The sequence below is a fragment of the Helicoverpa armigera genome, chromosome 1, assembly GCF_030705265.1.
Source record: "Helicoverpa armigera isolate CAAS_96S chromosome 1, ASM3070526v1, whole genome shotgun sequence".
Classification (NCBI taxonomy): domain Eukaryota; kingdom Metazoa; phylum Arthropoda; class Insecta; order Lepidoptera; family Noctuidae; genus Helicoverpa; species Helicoverpa armigera.
This window is the reverse complement of record NC_087120.1, coordinates 10,220,630-10,237,538: the sequence shown is the minus strand read 5'-3', so window position 1 is coordinate 10,237,538 and position 16,909 is coordinate 10,220,630. Positions and strand designations below refer to the sequence as shown.

The 16,909-nt window shown below is 35.8% G+C and overlaps 1 protein-coding gene across 8 annotated transcripts in view; it reads right to left on the bottom strand.

The window, feature by feature from the left end:
* LOC110374605 (potassium voltage-gated channel protein Shaker) overlaps positions 1 to 16,909 on the bottom strand; it is a 281,576-nt gene that overhangs the window by 230,944 nt on the left and 33,723 nt on the right. For 6 of the 8 annotated variants that reach the window (XM_049838188.2, XM_049838232.2, XM_049838181.2 and 3 more), the window contains exon 2: positions 16,791 to 16,802. The exons of the other annotated variants lie outside the window; for them this stretch is intronic. In XM_049838188.2, the coding sequence (XP_049694145.2) occupies positions 16,791 to 16,802 (12 nt within the window). The remainder of the gene's footprint in view (positions 1 to 16,790; positions 16,803 to 16,909) is intronic. 8 annotated transcript variants of the gene reach the window in all.

The window sequence follows — 16,909 nt, the reverse complement described above, 5'->3', positions numbered from 1 at the left end:
ACTAATATACGCAAAGGCCTTAGGAATATCGTATGGTTTCCAAGAATTTAATCTGCATTAGTAGTCTCATTACGACCTATTTTTTTTTCTTAATTAGCTCTGTGGCAGCGGACTCCATGCGACTTACTGTATGTACAGAATGTCATTCAAGTTTTTTTTTAATAAAATAACTAGATTTTATCCGCTTGTACGTTCTTACAGGACTTGTATAAAGAATTACTTAAAATCGACGCTCGAAAAATCATATTTTTGCTATCAATTGAATTAGGATTTACGTCAGTTTGAAACTAGAAATGCTAGGCTTATTAAGGTAACAGATTTGTTCGCTCTCACGATGTGAACCGAAGTAGTTCGTAAGCCATTAGTACTTAGTTACAAACAAACGAGTTAGTGTGTTTTGGACGTAACCACGACTCTCGAGGACAGAAACTAAAAGGAGTATGGTCTCGATTTACAGCATACTGGCTGTGTGTCGCGGTTTGAAAGCTTCGTGTAAGAGGTTTTTATCATCTGCCTAGCCTTTTCCCAACTATGCTTCGGTCGGCCTAATGGGATGTAGCTGAGTACCAGTATTTTACAAGGAATGTCTGCCTCCTCAATCCAGTTACCCAGGTAACCATATATCCCTAGACAAGACTGGTTTGCAGACTTCTGACTTCTTGTAACGACTGCCAAAGATGTTCAAATGACTGCTGGGAGCTAGAGCTTTTCGTGCCCTCGGCAAATAAATATTTTATTGTGTATGGTGATTCACACACCGTAACGCGCACAAAATCCTCGAGCGTAAGATCTAGTGGAGCGCGTGGGAAAGATTCGAGTTTATTTCATAAAAGCAACATGAGATATGTCTCACTTCCTACCACGGTACTACATGATCTCAGTTTATAATCTTAATGCTGATAACGAAATTAATTCTAATTAAATTATTCACTTCAAAATCCACTATTTTTTTAAATAACATCATTATTGGTTTATTCTCGTTGCGACCACAATGATGATATCTTCAATATTCAACAGAGTGAATGCCTTGATATATTGTGTTCAATGAAAATAAAATAATAATGATCATCTTGTCGGTCACGCATCCATATATCATTGTAACATAAGTTGAGTTTGACTTAGCCACTTGATCATTGTAATCGCGTCTGTTATTCACTATAATCTTTTATTACGAAAATAATTGCCATTGAAACCAGAAAAAGCAATATCAACTTTACCTCGAAACTTATTATAACAATGTAAAAATTTTAATATGTATATTTGCATAGCCGTGGCTACAAAACTCAGTAAAACGCTGCTATTGTTAAACAAGTTTTGATTGTACCATCTGTTGCGAACCACTTTTCGGGCTGAGTAACATGCTTCGAGCCCTTTAGCATTTTTTTTAATCTGAACCCTTACTGAACTTGTAGGAGAAAGGACGCATCATCCTTAAAATATTACAAAGACTCGGCACGAAGGATTGTCTTGATAACTTTATTTTAATGTACGCAAGCAAAAAGATTTTATTTATCTTGTAGTCATTACGGCACCGTATTTACATCTGAAATTATGTGTTACGAGTTTCATATACTCCGGAGTACACACTACAAAAGAGCAACAATGAAAATTTTGAAATGTTAACAGCAAGGCCATTTGTGCCGAAATTGTGTACCAGCCAAACCCAGGCTTAGTTAATTTTGGACAGGAAGGCAAGTGCTCAAAAATGATTATTAAGTGCTGTAACAGTCGAATATTACAGTGGACTTTTTACCTGTTTATTATAATGTGCTTGTCTGTTGTGCAAATCAAATCACGTCGCTCAGACGCTCTATTTAGTGAAACTATATTATAAACAGCCGAGTTGACAGCACTTACTTCGCTGGATGACTTTATTATAGTCTGTTACTTGTGCCTGAATTACTCAACTTAAAGGAGACGGAGACACTTTTTAACCCCGACGCAAAAACGACGGGGTGTTATAAGTTTGAAGTGTCTGTGTGTGTGTGTGTGTGTGTGTGTGTGTGTATGTGGCATCGTAGCTCCCAAACGGATGATCCGATTGTAATGCGGTTTTTTTTGTTTAAAAGGTATGTCAGTCGGGAGTGTTCTTAGCTATGTTTGGTGGAAATCGGTTCAGGTCTTCAAGGTCATCAGCTCGTTTGCTAGATGTGATAGGAATGTTACACGCTCAGTTTACTTGCAAGTATATGTGGGATCTGAAATTTGAAACACTAATGTCTTTTGGAACCACTGAGCTGGTCTGCTGTTAGGGCACGAAGGTAGGAGACGTAGCCCTGAACTGCCTTTTAGTAAACCCATCGAGTTTGGGCTCGTTGAATTTGTCTTGACGAGTTCTCTTCATGTTTCTGATTGACGAGAACCTGATGCTGGTAATGGAATGTGGCGGATGCAACCCTGAAATGCCGGAATGAAACGGATAAACCGATTTATATTTTTGCTGAAAATCTAGAATGTCCAAAGGTTAATCTTTATTGTTTCTCAATCTGTGCAATTCTCCCAGAGCCAGTTTGTCATGAGGATTGTTATACAGCTTCCTTTGGCCGAGATCGCATATAGCGACCCCATTTTAAGATAAAATAAATTAAACGAAAGAAGGAAAAATTAAGGAGCTCCTTTAAAAAGCATGAAATAAAATTAAATTATAAATTTAAAAAAACCCCCGACCCAAAAAAGTACGCAATAATTATGACAAAAGGGTTAAAAACGCTAAACCCTATAAAAAGGAAAAAATAACTTTTAACACTACGTAAACTAAATTTTGACGTGTCGGGGGACCGCTTTTTACCTTCATAAATACTTACATAAATCAAATGATACCTACCTAATTACAACATTCGTTTAAAAAAAAAACACGTATCTAAAGTAATGAATTAGAGCGGTTCCCCGACACGACAAAATTTAGTTTACGTAGTGTTAAAAGTTATTTTTTCCTTTTTATAGGGTTTAGCGTTTTTAACCCTTTTGTCATAATTATTGCGTACTTTTTTGGGTCGGGGTTTTTTTAAATTTATAATAAACACATTATTGGGCCAGTGCTTTTGAAAAACACAACTATCATAATATTATCAAATAATCACAGCATTTCACTCGGATTTTGGTGGTTTAAGAGTCTACAGTCAAAGGAATTTTACGAGGAGATTACATGTATGTATGTATGAGGTTAAAAAACCTTGTTGTGGTTGTGGTTACAATAGCAGTCTAAAATATTTTTTCCGCGTTGAGAATGTAATAACAAGTTAGTATTTCAAATGAATTTTCAGATGCACGAATTTATACTGCTCTTAGTGTGCAGCGCCGTCCACATCTTAAAGCAGACCGCTTAATATAAAATTCCTTTATGATGCATACTTAAAATTTCAGAAAAATGTTTCGTAGTTACAATTTCAAAGTAGGTGTCATATTAGATGAGTTGCATTCCCAACATAATTACAGGGAATCGTATCTAAAATTCACAAATTGCGTTTGGCGACAAGCCAGCCGCACACCAGATGGGCATGCTGAATATTGGGACAGGGAGCGCCCTGTGGCGACGTAATGTCAACTATAATATATTATTATATTAATATTGGAAAAATACAGTATTTCTGATCAATTTATGGCCTTGATATTCGTAGTGAATGGCCAATACTGGTTGTGCGACTAATTGTCACGATGTTGTACTAATTAGTTAATTAAGCATTGTTAGCTACCACCACTATTCTATAGAGCGGCGGGAGTGCTCGAAACAGTTGCTGTTGCCTTGGAACGTAAAGGGCTTTAAAACTAGATCGGGGTTTAGTTAGTTAGTTTAACTCTGCCGTTCATCCCACTAACAGCATATCACAACAAAGCAGGTTCATTTGATAATTTCGCGAATCCCAAAAATAACTAACTAATCATGTCGTCCAAGCCGTATCCGGCGTCGGCGACTCCTAAATGTCTAACCCAGGTCGTTGTTATGATAGGCTCTAATGTGGCTAGCAAAACCGAACTTCGATCTAAAGGTCCGGCTACATGGCACACAAAATAACTGACCATCAGAATTAACTGTGTAGTTGTAGGAGGGCTTTGGTCGGGTCTTCCGTATTTGGCGTTTGGCGTCTAGATCTTGTAAACGCATGTTTTCGTACAAATCCACATTTTTGTAAACAGTGTGACGCCATTCCGGTCTAACGCGAGCGCGCTCCTCCCAACTATCTGGTGGAATGTCACAAGCCACAAGATTGCGTTTAAGCACGTCTTTGTAACGCAGATATTGCCCACCCTTTTTTCGTTTCCCGCTAGAAAACTCGGAATAGAAAACGGCTTTTGGCATCCTGCTGTCATCCATTCGCAAGACGTGCCCACACCATCTCAGCTGGTGTTTCATGATGAGTGCCTCTATCTCGGACAAACCAGCACGACGTAACACTTCCGTGTTTGGAACACGGTCTTGCCACTTGACGCGTAGAATAGCTCTAAGACATCTGAGATGGAAGGTGTCTAATCGCTTGATATCTGCCTTATAGCAGCACCAAGTCTCCGCGGCATACAGTAAAGTGGGCAAGACGATCGCTTTGTAGACTAAAATCTTAGTTTGCAGCTTAAGATCGTGTGAGTTCCAAACACGTGCCTTAAGTTTCCCAAAGGCTGCTGCCGCACCTGCTATCCGAGCTGTTAGTTCCGATGCCAAGGTGTTATCATCTCGAATACGAGTACCCAAGTACTTAAAATTCGAAACTTCCTCCAGCGCAGTGCCTTCCAAAGTGACATTGGAAGGATCAGCATGGCTTCCTCTGGGTGGTTGTTTCAAGATTTGCGTCTTGCTGGTGCTTATAACCAGGCCAAATCTGCGGCATGAATTACTTAGAGAGGTCACAAAACTTTGGAGGGATTCGACTAACTAATAATGAGCACCATATTCTTGTACCTAATACTATCTGAATATTTGGAATCAAAAACTTTGCGTTCCATAGTCGCACTAGCGTCCACTAAACTAGAGAGGCAATCGGTAATAAATGACATAGCTTGCCAACAAAGACAAGAGCGGGAAAGTTTAACGCAAATGACATAGAGTTTGAAAAATAACCTACTAAAACGTAACATCACACCTGATTTCCCCGAAGAGTTAAACAGAGATGCACCTACCTAGCACTACTCGTACACCATTTCACCAGTTATTTCGAAATTCCACTGAAAATTCTGCCTATGAATCTCTTACCCAGATAGGCTACTCGTCAGTAATGGATATGTATGGCTGGTATATTTTTAATTAACCATAAAATGACAGGTCAATATATTAATTAATATGGCAATTAAGTTCGGCCATCAGTGACATTAAGAGTTGCTGTCATCAACATCAGCTTATTTATAGTTCACCGCTGAACAAGGACCACCTAACGACCTTACTGGCCACTTAAAAGTGAATTATTTTAATGCGCGAGTTCTCGTAGATTCAGCAATAAGTTGTTACCTACATTTTGTTTTTCACCTTCTTATGAAATTGTACCAGCTATTATTCAATTAAATCGATTTCAAAACTTTTACTACTACCGAAAACTCATCAAACATATCTTAATACGAAAAGTTATCTAATAAAAATGATAACAAAACTTATAAATGATATACAATTAAAATACATTTTGTAGAATATCCCAATGAAAAATACTATTAAAAAAGCCTGCGTAATTAACTAAATTCACATAAACACGAGTGAAACTGTATCTTTTCTGCACTCAATTGTAAACCGCAAGCACACGAGCGGATAAACCTTTACTTAAAAGGTGCCCAAAGAGTGGTCCGTATCTAGAAATCTCTAAAGTAGTGCATTCACAAATGGCACTTGCGTTATTCATCTGGTGTCATGACAAAAGATAACGAAAAACGCCACTTCTGAATAAAAGTCCTGCAGATGCAACAAACAGACAGGGTTGCATTTTTGCTCTATCTTATAACTGGAGATAAAGATACTATTTCTATCATTAGACTAGTGGTTATTACTATAATGATATCGCACTTTAAGCTTTTGAAATAAAATAAAAAATCTCTCCATGTCCCTAACGAGTTAAAACTATTTCTGGATAGACTCGCATTAATCGAGTTGACGCGTGGGGGCGCTTCGCGAGAGTGGCTAACTCTCTACGCGACAAGTGCTCTGTTTACTCGATTTAGCACTCATGCTAGTTTTATTCACTATTGGGGTCTAACTATAATCCTTACTAACCTAGACCCATTAATTAAAAGCTTGCATACCAATTACATTTTGTGAATTATCACTTATGAAAACAAAATCACTCAAAGTCGATCCAACAAACATTTTGATAGATCTTTTTTCTGCTTTTTTGATAGAGCGAATTATATATTGCAATAAAATTATTTCATAAATAAGGTCTCTAGATGTCAACCTTGATACAATATATAGTTTAGAACTTTCCCTCGAGATACGAAGGCTGTCTTGATCGTATAACTGAGAAAATAACTGTCCTTGTATTGTGGCCTATAACATAAAATAAAAAATAAAAACAATACTTATTCAATTATTTGAATCAATCTTTTTATGTAATAGCTACAAATAACGTCATTATTTTCAACGTTTTAAAACCTGCCGGATTAACTACACTTGTTATGCCTTTAATCCAATATAGCGTAAAAATCATCGGTAAATTGATGCAACGAGCCGAATCGCATGGATGACTGGTTGGATTGTGAAAACTATTCAATTGTCAATCGCGTCAAGCAATTTGTTTGTGTTGATATCGAAAAAAAATATTGAACTTCCCACTTCATCGCTTTCCAATCCAAACTACCTATGTTTTGTGTTTGTAGGTACAGATGGAATGAATGAAAAAAATGGATTTATTCTATTTAAAAAAGCGTGCTCAATTTGTGATCCTTGATTGCAAAGCCCATTTTGAACCACCTCTGTTCGAAGTGGATGATCACGTCTCTTCAACATATGTACGTCGAGAGTGGTCACGTGACGTCACACTATTTATACTCTCTCACGTTTGGTTGGTAAATTCACCTGCTGCTTCCCACCGATCATGTAATTACTTGCGTTCTGATTGGACACAAAACGATCCCTAGATTTTCAAGTGATTTTTTTATCTCTAAGTACCTAATGGGCAAATAGTAAGGGAGATAAGGTTATTTTGGGACAAAATTTTAATTAGTTTAAAAATTGTACAACAGAAATATTAAGTTATTTGCAACGTAGTTCCGAGGGCCAAAATATAACAAAAGTTTGTTATTTTTGAGTTTTGTTCAAAACATTTAGGGGTTTCACAAGTTTTTCTTGGCTTATTGAAGGGCAAATTTCACGTTTTTTGTTGTTGCTAACTAGACGAAATTATACCATTCCTACCCTTGCTACCCTTGGCCCCGTGACTCAATTCATTAAGACACAATAGTATAAAAAGATTATTTTCAAATTTTTTCCGGCCCTTCAAGCTTGTTTATAAAGGAAATGGTTTCCGGCAGTTACAACATTTTCTAATTTTCATGAAAATTCAAGTTACGCTGAATTTGCGGTTTTTGTGACGTCTGAACTTTTTGCTTCTATATGAGTAAACGTGAAAGTATAGTGTCTTATTGACTTCATCGACATATCTAATCGGCTGGTTTTCAGAATGGTTCGTGCCAAGTTCAGTGGTTCCATTTTTAAATGGCATCACCGATTAGTTTAATAATGTTTCAAACCTTCTATTAGAAAATCTCTTTTTTACTCAGAAAATAATTGCTAAAAATACCCACTCAAACGACTCGCTTAAGATCCTCTTGTTCAACAGGAATTCTGATACAGAATTCATAAAACGCACGCACCCTTCTTTTTCGAAGCGCGATGGCTTGAGAATACTAATACGACTGCCTCTCGCACAAGGAGAAACTATACTTCCATCCCGTCTTCTATAAAGTGCTCATCTCATTTTATTAGTTTGACGAAGGTTCCTTTACAACAGTTGCAAATTGCAAAAGTTTTCCAAGGTGTATCAATTAGTGTAAATATTTCAAAAGTTATTGAGGTAAATCCTACCTAGAATATTTAAACCAGTTTTGCAATAGTTTTTAATGGCCTGATTGATTATAATATTCTAATTACAAAATTGGCATTGTAATGGTGTGATTCGTACAAATAAAGCCTGATAAGTTTACGAAGCTAAGTATTTGCGGTAATTACTAAACGATGTGTTTGTACAAGCTCTCACGGATACACACAATATTGTTGTGGATGCATTCAATTACAAATAGCAAAGCCGCGAACCGCAGTAAATATTGTAAAAAGGATTATAATAAATGTTTGTTGGCTAAGAACTTAATGTACTGTTATGTTAAATAAATTGAAGGTCATTTGTTAAGTAAACTATGAAAGAAATATGAAGAAGGTATACTATCGATTCCACTATTTTATAACGTAGGAGCAACAAACAAATAAAAATATGCACGTTCTCTGTTATTTAATATAAATTATATAGATGAAAAGTTTGTTTGCTTGAAAGTGCTAACCTCAAGAACTACTGGAAACCAAACTACTGGACTAATAGGAAAAAAACTGAGTTACATAGCCCTCTTAATGGGGCAGGCAGTTTACATAAATGTAGTTATTAGCAGATCGACGTGAGATCTTCTTCCTCTGACTTCTACCGTAAATATAATGGAGTATAATATTTGTCAGATCGGTTTAATTTCGATGATACATCGGCAGATCAAAAATTATCGATAAGTTTTCTTGTAATGAACTTACATAATTTATGACAGTTTACCATATTTACTCTGGTTGCGAATTATACCTTCCAAACATCGACCAAATAACGAACAAATTCAACTTCTCAATACTTAACTCGATCTATTTCAAATACGATCAGAATGTATGACAATGTTAAAAATAAATATTCAATCTGAAAGGTTTATTTATGATTTTACGTAGGGTTCAAGGTTAAGGATCTCTTTAACGTTCACCCCTGATAACCCTAAACAAGGTCACCCCAAACGAGGTTGCGGGTCAGCGTCAGGTAAGTGGACAGTTGACAAAATATTTCCTTTTATGTTCTGACGACGCGGCAATGATTTGCTTCAAACGCTTAGTTAAATATGAAGTTGATTTAATTTTTAAATTAATTATTTTTCAATAAACAGGTTTTATTTATTTTTATTTTATTTATGCATTAGAAAGAACCGCATGTTTTTTTTTTTATTGTCAGTGTCCAGTAGTCACGAGTGACGTCAAAAATAGGAATAAAAAAAACATTTCGGTCCAATTTTTTCGCTATAATTAAACATTATATAACAATATAAGTAAGTAGATTACAAAATATATTAGTTAGCTATATAATTTACTTTGATAACTTAATCGCAGTAACCAGTTGTTAGCGACACAAACATGCCGTTAGTTTACACACGACCTGATTTTGTATTGAATTTAAAATGTGACACACAAGCCAACACAAACTTTAACTGTTTTTAATTACTTTTTAACACGAACGCTCACTTAAATAATGTTTCGATTTTCTGCTCTACTTGCATTTTTAAGATCGTTTAAGATCGATTTTGTAGTACCATGTCGGGTAAAATATGTATATTTTAATTTAAATCCAAATATATGCTAACAATAGGTAAACACAACGTGTCAAAGAAGCCAACAACACTGATATAAGCCGCCCCATGAAAAACTATAGAGAACAGATACCTATATTGTGTTCAGCTTATCAACGATGCGTACTCGTATTTTTATGCATAACATTTTCACCAGAATTAATTCCGAAAATACTGTTCTTTGTTTTATTTTTTCAAGCAACACGCCCACAGATTTAATAGTCGAGTTAATTTGGATGGAAAATAATGTGAACATTTTTGCATGCGACTGTATTGACCTTGCTATGATGGGTGTATGTCACGAGACGAACTCTGATCGATAAGAAAGCATTTGAGGAAGATATACCATCGAAGCCCACGGCCTACTTACAATATTTTCACTCTTCACAGAAGTAGGTGTTACTTAACGAACATAATACGTCCATAAATAGAAATAAGCCGAAAGCAATAACAGCTTTTTCCAAAAAAAAAGTTTTTTTTTCATAAAGTAATCAAATAAGTTGACAAGAAATAAATAATTTGATCATTTCAGATATTGATATTGATATTCAGAAACAGTATTGAGTCAAAAATAAATAAATTAGATTCTATAAATATTGATCTATTTATAGGTAAATCTATAAAACGTGTAACCTACACAGACCTCAGATAAGTAGTATTTTTAAACTTATTTTCGAGTACCTATTTGTCATATTGGTAGTAATCAAAACATCTGTCAGATTACATTACGTTTATCATTACTTCAATCACCATCCGCCAAATTTTCAGGCCGAAACAATCGGGATGATTTACAAAAATTATAACATTACCTCTAAATTGTAAGAAACTGCCTAAAAACATGCCTAGTAGGTACATCAACCGGCGTAAAAATAATAATATTTTTTCTACTCCAACGCTCGTGTACCATTATTTGATTTTTAAGGACTCTTAAGACAATTGGTTTTTCTATATTTATTTTATCCGATTAGCGCCACGTGTATCTCAAATCTATACATATAATAAATCTGTAAAAAAACTGTGTCTGTACATTGAATATATTAAAAAAATAATAATTGGGTGGGGTTTAGAAACAGTAATAGAGCAAAAATCCAAAAAAAAAAAATCTGTCTGTATGTCTGTATGTCTGTATGTCTGTTTGTTTGTACACGCTAATCTTCCGAACTACTGAACGGATTTCAATGATTTTTTCTTTGTTGTATCAGTATTAAGCCTGGTCAACATATAGGCTATAATTTATCTTCGAAACTTGAAGATCTGATGCAGAACTTCAACAGACCAACAAAACTATAAGAGATACAAAATTGGTGCCATGGCAAAAATTGTTTCATTTGATGAGCATTTTCAGCTGAGATGATAAATTTGAAGATCTGGAACACCTGATGTGGAACCCCAAGAGCCCAGCTACTCTGTACCATATACAGGTATTGCGTTTTAGCAAAAATTGTTCAATTTGATAAGCACTTTCTATTGACTTATACAAATTGAAGATCTAAAACACCTGATGTGGAACTCCAGGGGCCCAGCTAGACTATAGCATATAAAGGTATGACGTTTTAGCAAAAGTTGTTCAATCTGATAAGCACTCTCTGTTGACTTATACAAATTGAAGATCTAAAACACCTGAAGTGGAACTCCAGGGGCCCAGCTAGAATAGCATATAAGTTATGACGTTTTAGCAAAAGTGGATCAATCTGATAAGCACTCTCTATTGATGTATAAACATCGAAGATCTGGAACACCTGATGTGGAACTTCGAGAGCAATATTACACTTGAAATGTATAGAAATGAATGTTACAAAATAGGTATGGCGAATCAAAAAAAGGTAATTAGTCCGTCTTTTAGATCACACTAAAATAACGGACACGTATTTTTTCAATACAACACGCTTGAATTTTGTGTTAAGTCACTGCTTAATACAAATTTTACATACCTAGACGTGGCGTCACGAGTCCCCACTCTCCGACTTTGTTGCGTTGTATCTCATTATTTTGTTTGTCTCTTCCAGACCTCGGAACTACAGAGTCCAGAATTTTTGGGAGGCAAACGTGGGGCCGAAGCCAACACGCTGAAGCTCTTTTGAGACAACTTTAATGAAATGGTGACACAAAACCGAAATGAACCCAAGGACAATCCCCGGTGGACGCCGTTAAAAAAAAGACAATCCCCGATTCTGTGCTAAGCTATTGCTAACTATGGAGGAAAACTACTTGGGCTATTGTGATGGGATGTTAGTGGATTAGGACATATTAAACTATGGGAATTATGGTACCTCCCGATGACAATGTATTAGGTACATGTAGAAATGGCAGGTGGAGACTCGCCACCTCACTTACTGGGCCCCCGGGAATCAGTCACTGAATAGCAACAAAAGGGAAACAGGGACATGAGCGGCTGAAGGGTGAGGATACCTCGGCGGACTTTAAACGCAGATTACGCGCTCCCTGCGGGTCCAGCACCGGCCTACTCGCCTCTTACCACGAGGCACCTACCGTCCGAGCAGGGCTACTAACCCTGCTCTAGCGACTCCACTCTGGACGGCAAACACCCGTCATGGTTCACTCCAGCGGGCCGGAGATGGGGTACAGTATACTCTCCCAGGAGCACTCGGTATATATAGCCTCGCGGGCTCGCTACTCCCCGTCATCAGCCTCAGATATCCTGCGGTGCTTCATATATCTCATTATTATTGTCGTTATTATCTCAAGAGCCTTTGTCCCAATTATGTTAGGGTCGACTTTCAGTCATGATGCATCTGAGTACCAGTGTTTTACACGGAGCGACTGCCTATCTGACCTCCACAACCCGGTTATCCGCTCAACCCAACACCCCTTGGTAAAACTGGTCAGACTTACTGCCTTCTGACTACCCATAACGACTGCCAAGAATGTTCAATGACAGCAGGAACCTACAGTTTAACATCTCCTCCAAATAACGGTCATTGGTATTCAAAATATACGTATAGAAAGTACATACGAACTTAGAAAAGTTGCATTGGCAGGTTCTTGCCAGACCTGGAATCAAAGTCACACGCACACACATGCTTGAGAGATTGGTTCTCTACCCACTAAACCACCACGACTTTCACTAAGTCACCACGATTTTGTCATCTTACTAATATTTAATGTTTTTTTACGTAATAATACGTGCAATATTTTTGCCACACACAACTTGAATGCGGGCTAATTACAATCACTACTTTTATCCTTGTGGTCAAACCTATTGCGCTTCAGTTCTCAGCGTTTTGTTAAGTCTGCTGTGCTTTTGACGCTGAAGTACAAAAAATAAATACATATATGGAACGTTTCTAATGGTTATGCGTATTCCGTTGTTTTCAAGTCAACGGGCCCTTAAAATTCAATATCAGACGAATCAGATCTATGATTTTGCTGACCCCGTAGTCGCTGGCATAAGGGACAGGATCCGCGTACGAAGTCGCGGGCAGAAGCTAGTAAATAATAAGTTCTAAAAATCAATATCATCAACATAATAAGCTCTATTAAGAAAAAATCTAAATTATGACATTCCCACGAAGAGTTGGCGGATCCGGCATTCATAATAAGTCAGGAAAGAAATAAGAAATGAACAAACATAAATGCATACAGCTTCAACGTAATGAAGTATGGAACTTGAAAAGAAGCCTTATTCGTTTTGAAAGTTAAACCCACAGCCCACTTCTTTATTAACTGCTATAAAAACCTAACTAGCAGCACTGGGAATATTCCGATTATTACAACTAAAGGTCAAGTTTGCTTATAAAAGATAAATATAGGAATTTTCAATTACATGCCATTCCCGTGGTAAGAGAAGACCTTGAAAATTGTCCCGAGGAATCTTGAAGGGCTCATGGATGCACGTTTATATTAAAATAGCACTCACTTCTGCATACACCTGAATTAAGACGCAGTACGGAAAATCATATTAAGTACTTATGGATACTTAAATAACCTCTTAATCTACATGATTCACTTTAAAATAAAATTATCTTTTAAGCATTTTTAATCCTCGTAAATAAGTTATTACTTATTTGGATATTTTGTTGATCATTTGAACTAGGTCACCGGGTTAATTTAAATTTTCGTTATTTTGAATACTGACTTATTACCTTTAAATCTTTTACCTCCACACTCAGAGACATTTAATGATTACTTAAGTCACACCTTAGTGACGGAATGTCATACAAATCCTTCACTAAGGAATGGCTTAAGTAACCATAAAATGTCTCTGAGTGGGGAGGTTAGTGTCCAACATTAAAATATGTAATCGACGCTTTTTCATAAGCTACTCGACCTGGAATCACAGTTTCACATTATAGACTTGGTGACTAAACTGACCAAATCTCTTTATATCTGACAAACCTCGGTCAGTCGATTGTAGCTGAGACAGTGCTTATTCGATTATAATACCTGCTTCCTTGGGGGCCGACTACCGATATCTATTAAGATTCCAGAGACGCTTGCCTTGATTTACTATGCCGACTTATCTATAGGTCCTTGCGAATTGGAACAGTCCAGTTTTATTCAAGATCTATAAAAATGTATAAGTAATTTAAGAAGCTACTTAAATTAAAGACAGGTGCTCAAATTTTCTGTAAACACCTTTAAGGGCTGTTGAACATCCTAAGGATCTTTATACATGTGAGGTACTTTATTAATTCAAATTCCTGTAGTAAGATTATGCAATATTGTACTCAATAGAAGAAAATAAAAAAAGCAACTAAGTAAACAAAATTAAAAATAGACATGATGAAATACTTTGTACCTTTTCTACTCAGCTTATTTTTTATACCTAAGTTTAAGGCAAAATAATCTAAACAATTTACAAAACCGATGTTTTGTATATAGTAATTTACAAAACCCTGTCTAAATCCTAAATATTTTCCTATACCCTTGAGGCAATAAAATAATTATTTAGCATTATTAGACTACATTCATATAAAGTTGAAATGTGGACGTTTTGTGGACAACAAGCGGCCTACGTTAGCGGCAAGCGGTTACAGAGACCGCACCGCCCACATCCGCAGACCATTGTTAAATACAAAGCCATAAGTCCTTATGTGTTTGTTTTATAGACCCCTTTTGTTTTAAAGTTCGAAAACTGCCGATTAAATATGCCTAATTTGAATAAACGTTTTTGAGTTCGAGTTTGAAAAGATTATCGGTAATATTTCCTTTTCATACGACACGACGAAAGAAATCAGTAAAAAGTTAGCTAATTCTTTGGGCTAGCTTATACGAAGTTAAGTTACCGTCTTTGTCAAATGAGTATAACTAGGAATCTAGCATTTTTGTATAGCCGATGTCAACAAGCTCGCATATCTAGTGCTTATGTCGAAATAATATATGCGACGAAAAGAAAAATCCTTAACAAAAAATATTTAGCAAACCTCTGCTTGACCCAGCTGAAAGACCTTAAGCTATTCATGCAACAAATATATCTGGTTACTTAACATGAACATCAAACATGCGCATCCTAACAGCAGCTGGAATATTTAATGTTCAAATTATCGCTCAGCCGACAGGCTCTCAACCACGCATTATAACAGGAAATTACATACAATTTGGTCTGTCAGCAAACAGTAGCGAATAATCAAAATAACATCATCAGTTGCTGATACGATTAGATGTAAAATATTTTTGAGTCAGCACAGCATCATTAGCCCGGCAAATGGCTTCAAGTGGACAGTTCGTAGGCAAACCTCTTTGAATTGAGAACTGCATCGAACAGCTGAACGCGCGAAAGATCGAATAGGTCAAACCTCAAACCCAATTTTTATATAACTTTTTTTTTACGGTAATAATACGACGTTGTTTCTATGAGGTTGAATAGTAAAGTTCTCTTCTTGCCACAGGAAGCATTGTTACAAGTTTTCATATTAATATGTTCCCTGTGATGGAATTTCATTCAATTCCTAGGAAATGCATTTTCCAGGATATTCGTATATTGAATAATCTTTCAAACAATATTAAGTATATAAATTTTCTGAGTAAAGTCATACATGTTCGTATCTTTTGTAAAATATAATTCATGGCAATGTAATTTTTATTAAAAGAAGCCATGACAGTAGTCTGTCGACTACGCCCTCGTACCAGGTATTTTTAAACTTAAATTGTGGTTTAAAAATATTTTTGGAATTTGAAGGTTGCATGCTATGGTTGGATGTCAATAATTTCATTGAAAGTGTCAAGATAACTAGATTGACAGCTTATGGTTCAGTGCCAGTAAGCGTAGGAGGTTAAAATCTGATTCGCAGTAGCTGCCTACGCCCAATTAGCAGAATCTGAGGCATTTTCGCTTTTACTCGGATAAAAATGGAAAGTTTATATTTAAACCAGTAAACTGATTTAAGGATAAAACATAAGAATTTTTACAGTACATAAATAGCAAATATAAAATTACATCTTACCAGTAGTAAAAAAAACGCAGAGTTAAGATATATGTACTTTTTATGTGACGTGATATTTCCTTACGCAATATAGCCTTAACATGCAAAACATAAAAAAACGTGAATTGAGCAATAAATAGTAATTTAGGTAATAAATGAATTTACATATGTTATAAAGTACATAATATAAAGTATTATAAGTGAAAAGTATAAAAATATCAAAACATACCGATAGGTATCTACTGTGAATTTTCGACATTATAAAACATTATATTTCTTCTAATTCATAGTTTTATAAAAACTGAACCATTTAGAAAAAACAATCGAAAAACTATTATTGGCGTACTGTATAACAACATATCATTTATGAATAAGTCGAATAATTGAAATCATGAGACTGATAGACTGAAATGAAAATCATGTAATGAAAAATGACAACCTTTCACTTTTGTTTCAGTTTGTTGCCTCTAAACTTGCCAATTTCTTGCAAAAGGCTTCTGTGGCGCTTAAGTAAGATTGGGCAGGTGAAACCATGAGGCACAACTAGTAATTCTTTGTTAAGTGGTGTGTTTTAACTTTTGCGATGAAAACTTACGTTTTGCACAAAAATGGCTTTTAAATTTTGTACTCGTGCGCAGAGCTCTATTGCAATGCTCATTATTTGTTATTTTTCATTGAAAATATTTATTTTTATATGAAATAAAGGGATTAGAAATAATACAAAAGCCAGCTTTTAAACAATCATCCGAACACATAGCTTCACATTGATTCTATCTACAATGCAAATACCTTTTTTCGTCCGTTGATTTAGCGATGGTAAAAATGATGATCGTGACGATGATAGTATTCTTTACTTACCCAAGGGTGTTCCTGCAATAAAATGGAAATGATATTGACTACAATGATTTTAGCTTGTTTTACAGCACTTTCAGACTAGCGGATTTTTTACCCGGGATAAATACCGACTGACAGATTAC